At 33.5% G+C, this 11745-nt stretch overlaps 1 protein-coding gene across 2 annotated transcripts; it reads left to right on the top strand.

Moving 5' to 3' along the window:
• Window positions 1-2180: 2180 nt before the first annotated feature.
• On the top strand, window positions 2181-9279 carry LOC108343525 (U-box domain-containing protein 44). Of its 2 annotated transcripts, none has more exons than XM_017581862.2 (5): window positions 2181-2856; window positions 3457-4254; window positions 6011-6317; window positions 6538-7002; window positions 7946-9279. In XM_017581862.2, the coding sequence occupies exons 1-5, from the start codon at window positions 2425-2427 to the stop codon at window positions 9061-9063; spliced, it is 3120 nt and encodes a 1039-aa protein (XP_017437351.1). In that variant the 5' UTR covers window positions 2181-2424; the 3' UTR covers window positions 9064-9279. The 2 variants fall into 2 exon arrangements, with proteins under 2 accessions (XP_017437351.1, XP_017437353.1); XM_017581864.2 differs by lacking the exon at window positions 2181-2856 and adding an exon at window positions 3171-3336.
• The last annotated feature ends 2466 nt before the right edge of the window (window positions 9280-11745 follow it).

Below are 11745 nucleotides of genomic sequence, written 5' to 3'. Positions count from 1 at the left end.
AATATTTATTAATAGACTCATATAATTTATGTGATGAAAGACTTGCTCAATGTATATTATTGTAGTCATCTAATAAATATATGAATGACTTGTATAAAATGTATTATTAAATTTTTTTAATCAATATATTCCTAGACTTGTATAATTATTTTTGTTATACTCGTCTAATCAACGTATGAAATGATTTTTCTGATATTTTTTGTTATACTCATCTAATTATTGTATAGACAATCTCATGTAATTTTTTTTGTTATATTCTTCTAATTAGTGTATGGAAAGACTCATATAAGCTGTATTGTTAGACTCGTCTAATAAATACATTGGTAAACTGACTTAATATGTATTACTAGACTTTTTAATTAGTATATAGATACACTCATATAATGTACAAATATATTTATTATTATTTTTTTTCTCTATCTCTAATGCTCTTTTAATAAACTCAGATACCAACATCAACTCATAGGTAAACACGAATTTAAACTAATTAAGAATAAAAAATGGTATTAACAAATTAGTTTAAAAATAAAATAAATAAATAATAAGATAAGATAAATTTTATGTACATATAATAAAGAATAAAAACATAATATAAAAAAAATTAGTTTAAAAAATAAATAAATAAATAAATTGAACTTTGTATGTATGTGATAACAAAATAAATGTGAATAAAAAAATTAAAAATTAAAAAATAAAATAAAACAATAAAATAATTTATATATATATATGGGGTTTGATAATATATAAGCTATTTTTTCAGTAGGTACATTTTAGCAAAGTGTACCGGGTTTTTGTAGACAAAAATACTCTCATATATTATGAATTATAAGTTTTAAGATCAAGCGTATTTGAATAATTTCCATTCTCAAAACTAAAAAAAGAAAAAAACAAGAAAACCCCAAATCCTTACTCACCACTCCCTCTCCCTCATCACTCATTCCTCTCAACCCTTTCTCTTTCATCTCTCTCACTCAAACATTCTCTCGGTTATCCTACATTAGCCTCAACTGAAAAAATCAGAAAAACTCACCTAACCCTAATTCACCTTCCTCACTAATCCAATTTGTTTCTCTCTCATCTTCATCCTCTCTCACATCCACACATGACAACCTGCAACACCGCAATTTATTACTCTTGCTATGTTTGTTCATTTGTTTTTCACTTTAATAACAAAAAAATTGATGATGTTGATGTTGATTTTTTATTGGAGGGCTGTGTTATATCTTTTCCCTTCTGATTGTTATTAAATTTGTAAAAATCTACAATAATTTCAATAATTTCAAAACTAAAAAGAAAAAAAAACAAGAAACCCCTTATGAAAAGACATTAGCATCAATCCATAATAGTTGCAAAGCATTTAGTTTTTTAATACCAATTTTGATAAAATCATAGAAATGAAAGGAGTACAAGTTAAACTATGAGCGTGATGGTAACAAATTTATTAAGTTTAAATTTCAATTTGAAATTCAGTGTGTTTTTGTTTTTCTTAGTTTCACTTCTGCGACAAATGATAGATCAGGATGACAACATCATGTTTATAATTTTGATAAAATCGTAGAAATGAAAAAAGTAGAAGTTAAAGTATGAACATAATGGTAATAAATTTATTAAGTATAATGAAATTTAATGCGTTTTACTTTTCTTAATTTCACTTTCAAATGATAAATTAGAATGAGAATAGTAAAATAAATATAAAAAAAAATTAAAAAAGTTAAATAACTAAAAAAATAACTTTTAAATCTTTATCAATGAAATAAAATAAATTTATTAATATTGTTTTTATATTATAATAGATATGACCACTTAAATCAACCATATCCGCAAAGTTGATGCGAGTGCATTCAATTATTGACCTTTATGAAGCTTACAATCGCACGCATAATAATGCAAATTTCCCTGTTAGCTACGTTACTATTCCGCATTAATACACTTTTATATATAAATACACTCCAAATAAGGTCTTCTAACGCATCACTATGAAAATATATATTCGTTCACTATATTGCATAGCTATATTATATATATTTATATTAAATAAAAAATAAAGTATATTTTATATCTTGAAAATATAAAACACATTTTTTCATTATTATAATTTTTGTAAATGTAATGTTTCTAAAATGATGTTCTGATTATTAGTAATTGGTTATGTCGCACTTTGCATTTTAATTTATAAATATTTATAAATACTAATTATTCACCGTAAATTTTATCCATAAATATGCCCATACAAATATTTTGTTGTCATCCTAATTTTATTATAAAGTGAGAAAATAAAAGAGTAATTTAGAAAACTCAACGGTAGGAGTGAAATTAGTCAAAGTCTTGACCTTCGTTCTTCTTCTTTGTTGTTCACATTCTTCTCAAATTCTGTGTATCAGTTCGATTTCATTCCATTCTCACACACAACCCAACCATGACACAATGTCCATCCACTATTCTCCGCCCTCGTTGCCCACCCTTCAATCCATCCGCCGCTCTCTCTCCGATATCTCTTCCCCGCCGCCAGACCACCGCCCCTTCGACACCCCACGACGCTTCGCCGCCTTCGCCAACCGCCTCTCCCAACTGCTCCTCCCCCCACTTCCTCAATCTCCCCCTATCCACACCGCTCTCAAGGGACTCGCCGCTGAGCTCTCCAAGGCCGCCGAAACCCTCTCCGTCTACAACAACGGCAGCAAGGTTCTCGTCCTCGTCCACTGTAAATCCCTATGCTCCTCCCTTCAAGATCGCGCTGTAGCCATTGCCGCCTGGCTCGCACTCCTCGCTTCCGCCCTCCCATCCGGCGACAGCGACGACGACTTCCGCAAGAAGGTCTCCGACCTCGCCAGAGACATGAAGCTCGCCCAGTTCAGAGTACCTTCTCTTTCACTACGTTTTTTTTTTAAACTCAAATATTTAATATAATTCTTAAAATTGCACTATTATTATTTTAGTCATATAGTTATCTGCTATTCAAATTGAACAAAAAATAGATGCAATATTCCAAGTCACTAAAATATAAATGACGTTATTGTCATTTCCTATTAAAATGGATTTTTAATATGCATGTCTTATGAATGTAAATAAAATATTATATTATTAAACAACTAAAAATAGTTTTTTCATATGATTTTTGAAGGAGTTATTTAAGTTTATGTATCAATGACGATTTATGGATGAATGATAGTATTCAAAATAATGCATTAACCACCTCCTTTTACCATACTGTCGTGGATTCAATTTTTAAGTATGTCCGTACAGAAAAACACGGATGTCTACGCCGCAAGGATTAGTGTCTGATTCTTGGGCATACCTTTAATTTTTATTATTATCTAAGTTTTGTTGTTAATATTGGTGGGTGGTAATTTCAGTGAAGGCTTACATTTAACTTGGGCTTAGAATTTCAAGGATCAATGTTGTGTATTATTCGGGTTTATACTGTGTTTTAGTGACTAATATGGTGTTTGATGATAGGTCTCAGAGAACGAAGAGAGGGTTTGGTGCACGCTGGAAAAGGAAGGAGATGGGAGAGACAGCAGTAAAGCAGTGCAAAGTGGTATTGTCATGGATTTGGCTCGTGCTTTGGGGTTTGACCCTGGTGATCGTGCTGAGTTTTTTAACCAGGTGAAGCTCTTCAAAGGTGATCCTTTTAGATCCCAATCTGTACCTGAGAGAAGGGTGTTGGTGTCCTTGGAGAGAATTCTTAGTAACTGGTCTGCGGAGCCTGTCACTGTGACCCCCAATTGGGACTTTGAAATTGCTGAAGATGCTGCTGCTCCTGTTTTTCCATTTAAGAGTTTTCTCTGCCCCTTGACCAAGGAAGTCATGAGGGACCCTGTGGTTGTTCTGGAGTCTTCTCAGGCCTATGAGAGGGCTGCTATTGAGTACTGGTTTGAACGGTGCATTCAAGATGGCCGTGATCCCACTTGTCCGGTTACTGGCACGGTTCTTAAGTCCTTGGAGCTGAAACCTAATATTGGGTTGGCTGGGGCAATTGAAGAGTGGGTTGGCAGGGTTATCGATTATCAAATCAAATCTTCAGTGCAGTCTCTTAATGAGGAACCCTTGTCTGTTGATCAAGTTGAGCGTGCTCTGGATCATGTTTATAAGGTTTCTGAAGAGCACCCCTCTAGCAGATACATAATCAGAAATGCTGGTGTTGTGCAGTTGATAGTAACACTGCTCAGTAATAACTCCAAAACTATTGGATCACGTTTGAGAAGCAAAGCTCTAACGACTTTACTTAGTATGGCCAAGGATGAAGAAAGCAAGGTCAGTTAGTTATCTTTCTGTGCTTATTTTTTAATCTTTTGTTTCTTTAATTTTCTCAACAAATTAACAAAATAAGATTATGCTAGTGTCACCAACCAATATGTCAAAGTGCCATGACGAGGTATGGAAAAGGAAAACAGGACTATGTTCAAATCATATAAAAAAGTTTCGCTTGCTGCATTTCTTTCCTTTACAGGATACTGATAATTATTCTGTGTTACACAAGTTTCTTAACTTTGGAAGATTGTTTTTCCTTAGGTTCCCATACTTCATGTCGGGTTCTGTATTCACCGTCTACAACTCTTCTAAACCAGGCATCTATAATTTATCGTCAGCATGACACATAGTAAATTAAAAACTAAATTCATTTGGTCCCTTCAATTTTGACTTATTGCGATGTTGGCGTTTTAAATTTATTTTTTTAGCTAGTAATGTTTTTTATATTTTTTAAATTAGGAAAGTTTGGTTATGTTGTTTTTTTTTTGTCTAAGACTTTTAAATTATTATTTTAATCTTATTGGAATTATTTCTCCACCTTGAAATCCACATTATATGCAAAACATGCAATAACACAAGATGTACAACTTTCTTGAAAACTTATCAAGCAAACTACAAAACCATGTAGAAACCTTTCGGAAGAGAAACATCTTGGAGAGTTCTTGAAAGCTAGAAGGAATGATTATAATTGTTTGAGACTTTGAAATACGCAGAAAAACTTTTATTAAACTGATACAGAAGTGATCTAACCGATCAAATATAAGGATAATCAATTATATTGTTCATAATGAATTTAGAAACTTAATATGAACAATTCTAATCGGTTATATCTAGACATAATTGATTATCTATGAAGCTTGTATTTGAACCAAGTTCTAAATAATTGATTACCACCTAAGATAATCAATTATCTACCTTATGGTGATCGATTGTTTATGAAAGCACAACAATGTGCAAACACAAAAGATACTAATTATATTTTAAAGTAATCGATTAATATATTCAAATCACTATTCAGAAGATTTCGGAAAAAGATTTAACTTTTCCTCAAAGGCGTGGAATGAATATGAATTGCATTAAGCTAATGAATATTAATTGCATAAACTGATGCAGACTGAGATTAATGCATCAATAATTCACATTCACACATGAAAGCAACTCATAATAGCTTATTGGTACATCATCAAAACCAACTATCATTCTAAAAAATTTTCAAACCTTCAAGAGCTTTGATAAACAAAAACAACTTAATTTAATTTATGGAATTTGTGATGATTTTGAGTGAAAAAAATAACATTTGAGGGATTTCAGCAATTGAGCTAATTGACTTTAAAACAACTTGAGACACTTACATTGCCCAGGTTTAAACTAGAGCAACTAAAAGTACAATTAAGCCCAAATTAAATCTAACTAGTATCTGTCCTATATGATGGATGGCTGCATGCGGAAGTGAGTAGAAAACATCATTACATAGTTGTTTTGTGGCGTAAATATCAAATGTTCGTCCATATTTATCTCTTGGAAAATCGCATTTTTCTCCTTGTTCTCTTTCTAGTGGAAAACTGAGTACTGATTTTACATTATCAATGACAGACAAATTACCCAAAAACAAAGCAAGCTTTAAGAAATTATTTACATTGATGTTGATGCCAACTGTTTCTTTTTGGGCTTTACACTTTTCTGTTGGTTTCTTGGAACGTATGCTTTTTTCTGTACATATGTACTACTGTTCCTGATTCAATTTCTTTCTTAATGCTAGAAAATAATGCTGGAACGGGGTATCACTAGATTGGCCGTACATAGTCTTATTGGGAGCTCTACGAAGGAGAGAGAATATGCTACCAAGTTATTACTGGAATTCTGCAATGATGAAGATTGTTGTGCAAGAATAGCATCAGAAAAGGGTGCTTTAGTTCTTCTCTCAAGTATAGCAGGAAATATGGAGTATCCGTCTTTGTCAAAATTAGCTGAGGAAGTCTTGAGGCTAATGGAGAGGGTAGAGGATAATGTTCAATGTTTGGCAGCAGCTGGAAGATTTGGACCATTGATTTCACGGTTACGTGATGGTATGTATCATTTCTGCTTGTCCCCGATGGAGTATATGCTAATGATTATTTATTAAAAATATACCAGTTGAATGATTTTTTGTGGATATTTATCCTTTTCTATCGGTTAAATATAGCACCACAAAATAAACTTCTGGTGATGTTTGAACACGGTTTTTGGTAACTTTTAAGGTTGAATATACTAAATTATAATTTATAATTTTTCCAAATTCGGGAGCAGGTTCTGTTGGTGTAAAGATAGAGATGGCTTCTCTGGTGGGAAGGATGACTTTGACAAATAGCTGTAAAGAACAAATTGCAAGGCAAGGTGCCCGAGTATTTGTTGAACTTCTGTTTCATCAAGAAGGAAGGGGACCGAGTCTGCAAGCATTGTATAATTTGTCAGGATTGGATGGCAATGCAACTATCCTTATTGAGTCTTCAGTTCTTCCATCTCTTATAGAAGTTTTATTTCATACTGAGGATCCATCTCATGAGCTGAAGTCATTAGCAGCTTCAACAATTGCGAATATTGTATCTAAGCCAGGGCATTGGGAATTAGCATCTGCTGACAAGGATGGAAACCCAATGCATTCAGAAATTATTGTTTTAAGACTTTTGGGGCTTTTGAACTGCTTGCCTTCTCAGTGTCAAGTGATAGTTCTTCGCATTCTTTGTGGTATTACATTATCTCCTCAAGCATCAGGTAATTTCCACAAGCTAGCATTAAATTAATAGCACTTCTTCATGAAGGCATTACACTTTTTCTAGAGTTCACAACCTCAATCTAGCCTTGTAATTAAGTGAGAGCTGCACCATTTGATATTTACACTAAATTTTTATTTTTCATGGTTATACAAACAATGAATATTCAAGCAGTTTTGTGACACTTTCCTAGAAGTTAGTATTAGAAGATTATATCACTGGAAAGAAACCAGTTACTCCTTTTGAAAAAGTGCACTTATCTTTTGGTGTGTGTGCACATGGTGCTGTTCAATTAAATGACTTCCCCTCAATTCCTATTTCTGGTCATGTTTTATTCCTGTCAATGTGTTAATGTTCAGAATAACTGTTTTAATCGTTAGGTCTTTGTTACAGAGAAAAATTGCATTTACAAGTAACTTTTAATTGCATTACAGCAAACGTCAAAGTTTCACAAATCCAAATACTAAAGTTTATGTTATACTCCAGAGTTTGTGTGCGTGGCTGCGTTCAAATATATTTAGGGTGCATTTTAGTCGTTTTGATTTGTTAAAGTCAAAACTCAAAATAACTGTAGTAACTATTAGAATTTTATGCTAGAAAACTTTTGCAAAAATCTCACATTTCTTGAAGTAATAGTTTCGACAAACCCAAATATTTGAAGTTATATAGGGTCCATAGTTCTAGTTTCTTGTAATTATTGATCTTTTTTTTCTGTTATTTTCGTTTTCTAGATAATGATTAATAATTTTTCTCCGTGATTTTCTTTTTCGTATGTAAAATAGTTTTAGATGAGATTGGTTTAACAAATGGTATATGTAATGATAGTCATCCTGCTTTGGTGGTGGGGGTTCGCTTGTATTGTTTTGCTATGTGGAGTAGAAGGATCCATCTTCACACTGACATAATGGTTAATGATATTTTGTACATTTGTTTCTCCTATGTAGAGTTAGTAGCAAGCCATATCACGTCTAAGGGTGGCTTTGGAACGATTATACCATTTCTGGAACATCTAGAAGTTGAACATAGAGTGTTTGCTTTTAAGCTTACAAGGCTACTATCTGAATGGTTTAGTCAATACATTGCAAATGAGTTGAGACTTTCAAACAAGCTTACTATACTCAAAGAAAAACTGTTAAATAACCAATCTACAAGTGATGAGAGATCAGATGCAGCACAGATACTTGCCAATATTTCCCTCTCAGAAGATGAAATACGGACACTTTTAGGAGGTAATTTTGTGGAATGGACTGCTGTTACTCTCAAGAATCAGCTGCGTGTTTCCAATGCAAGGTCTTCTCAGACTGCAGCAGGCATGCAGGAAGGTCTTATAGGTCTCTTGCTTCACTTCACTAGGAACCTTGATCAAGAAACTCTTAATATAATTAGAGAAAATCACCTTATGGCCATTTTCTGCGAGCAGCTAGATTATAGTTCAAAACCAAAGGTAAAACGACTAGCTGCCATCGGATTGAAAAACTTGTCTGAATTTGGAAGGTCAGATACTGCTAGGGATTCTAAACCACCATCTTCCAGTGGATTCTGTTCCTCCCTTGTGCTTGTGTGCGGGAGAGCCTCTAGTCAACCTTCCACCTGTCCAATTCACAACCGTCCGTGCCATGAAGATAGTCAATTGTGCCTACTCAAGAGCAACTGTATCAAACCCCTGGTTAATATCCTCAATGACAGTGACACCGATGTTCAACTAGCTGCAGTGGATGCACTTTCTACTCTACTACTACTAGATCACACATCTCGCAGTTTTAAAAGAGTTGTTGATGAGCTTGAACATTTGGGTGCAGTTGATGCTCTTACCACTCTTTTTACTGAAGTTAGATCTGAGGAGCTTCGGGAGAAGACAATTTGGATGATCGAAAAGATATTGAGAGTGGAAATTATCAGCAGTCGGTATGCACTCAATCATTCTCTTGTGAGAGCTTTGGTTGAAGCCTTTAAGCATGGCAATACCAACACGAGGAAACATGCTCAAGATGCTCTTACCCTTCTAAAGCAGTTATCAGGAGTTAGTGGAAAGACATCAAGTCAAACTCGAATCAAGAGATAGCAAAAGTTGCATTTATTCAGTCGTTCAAATGTTGTATAATCAAACAACAATCTTTGCCCATTGTTTGTATAGAAGTCATAAGAGTTATGATTGTACATATCAACCATGTAATAATGACATTATAGGAATATGACGCAGTGTAAACTTTCATCTTGCAAAGGATACTTGTATTTTGACACCCCAATTTTTTTTACTACTATTTGACATTACCCCTCATTACTATTTAGTCCCTCTTTATTTTAAAAATACTAAAGTTAACTTTTGATAAGAACATGTTATTCTCGTAAAAGTATTCCAATGGTGTCATAATTTTTTCCTTTTGCAAAGGTTACTGTAACAAGGAAGAAACTGAACAAATATTTGCTTGTCCGTGGCCCGTTAATTATGAATCTTGGAGTTATTTGGTGCATTTTGATGGACTTGTAATTATGTGCAATCAACAGTTCGATTTGTTTAGGCACGTCAGCGTGAACAGATTCATTGTTCATTCGTACATCACTGATATGTAACTAAGCAACGTTGTTTGGTGACTTTGAATTTCCAAGCATGAACACTGAATTTGATAATAATCCAGTGTGTAGCTTGAGGTTCCCTTGATTCAGATTTGAATTGGTGATGAGTTTGAATTTCAAGCACGAGGTGGAAATTTCATTTTTCATTGAATTTTTATTCAAGCATAACTCCTTGCAGTGGAGACCTTGCATTTCTTTCGGTGATCAACAAATTGTTATAACTTAAATTGAAAGCGAATGAGCAGATCGTTCATGCAAATCAAATGGTGTTAGAAAATAACACTCACTTACATATTTTTTAACATATGTCTGGTGTATTTTCATATTTTTTTATATATGTCCAGTATATTTTCATTTTACATAAGCCTCACAATTTATAGGATTAACATTAGACTTTTCATCCACTTACCGCGATGTCTCCAATTATTACAAATAACATACTATAATGACCATAAATAAGAAAACCATAATAGAAAAAAAATTTGTCTCTTCATCTTCTAATGCAATAACCACTACGGTTGAAATTGGTATCGGTTTAGCGGAACGCTTAAAGAGCGTGTAAACCGTCAATAACCAAGAGGGAGGGGTGAATGAATTCTTTTAAAAATTATGATTTTCTTTCGCAACTTTTATCAAACAGTTTATAAGCAAGAGTTATAGAGTTGAGAGTTATAGAGTTGAAGAAAATCGCACAAAGGATTTTATCCTGGTTCAAATCAATAAATTCTACATCTAGTCATTAATCACTATAAAGATTGATTAACTTTTTTCACTAAAAATTAATATCAGATTACAAACAAAATAATGCAAATATTTAGACACAGAAAACACCTTCCTTTGATACACGATGCAAAGAACTCAGCTCAATCAACTTGAAGAAAACCGTTTGGACCTTAAACACACTAAACACAAGCTTCTCATTTTCACAGGACTTGATTGAACACACTCTAAAGCTTAAGAACTTCCTCGAAACAATTTTGTATTCTCAAAAGGCTTAGATTCTTTTTAAAGGTTTAAGAAAGGTGTATATATAGGTCAGGAGTCAGAAATTGAAAATTTTGCTCCCAACTGCCATTAATAATCGATTATCTCCTGTGATAATCGATTATTGCCACAAGTAACTCTTTTCTGTTTTAGTCATTGACAATCGATTATTCCCTTGGATAATCGATTATTGACGTAAGGAATCACTAGATGCAAAGAGATTTCAATACAATAATTTCTATAAAGAATGCTTTTAACATTGATAATAAAGATTCTTCAAGTCTTCAAGGGTATCATCATCAAAATCACTTCAAGACATCAATGCTCCTCATTGGCAACAACTACCACTCTCAATAATGATCCGATAACTCTTAAATTTAAGTTTATTTCTACAAAACTCTTTCATAAGCTTAAATTTTATCTTACTTCATGTTTCTTCCTACATTAACTCACATCAAACTTGCTCCTATCATTAATAATAACAATTGGGTTCATGACTGACTTGTTTTTCATTGTGGTTCTCTTCTCCATTGCTTTGGTCGACCTCTATTTGTTTTGGCCGTCCTCTTAGCTACCTTGGTCGACTTGTTGACCAATAGATTAGTTCTTTGCAAATCCATCAAGTCCAGATGGAGGGATTCTAATTTGGATTGTAACTCATTCTCCTTTTCTTCTTCCTTGGTCACTTCAGATCTAGGTTGCATGTTGATCTCCAAAAGCTCAAGCATAACCTTTTACAATAATACATGTTGCTCTCTTGTGTTTTCAAACTCCTACTCTAGGATCCCTTTCTCTATCAACAATTCTGCTTCCTTAGATTTTGGTTGCGAAAGTATAGTTAGGAGGACAAAATTCTCTACAAGTAATTGAAGCTTCTCCTCCTAGATTTTTACGAGGTATCCTTTCAAGCCCTTAATATTAGGCAAAATATGAGATATACGCATTTCCTCTTGCTTCTTCTTCTTGGCCTCTTCAAGTGTTGTCTTCTTAGCATCCTTGTATTTGCCTTATGTTTCTTCAATCAATTACTCTAGATCATCCTTTGCCTCCTCCTCCTCAGGAGCATCATCATTGTCATCTTCATCGTTATTGCCCTCATCATTACTTAAAAACATGATCTCGTCAAATTCATTGCTCAAAAAGTTAATCAAGTTTACCTTATCCATTCCTAAGCTCTCCACTTCCT

The sequence above is a fragment of the Vigna angularis genome, chromosome 6 (assembly GCF_016808095.1).
Source record: "Vigna angularis cultivar LongXiaoDou No.4 chromosome 6, ASM1680809v1, whole genome shotgun sequence".
NCBI lineage: Eukaryota > Viridiplantae > Streptophyta > Magnoliopsida > Fabales > Fabaceae > Vigna > Vigna angularis.
This window is presented reverse-complemented; position numbering and strand designations above follow the sequence as displayed.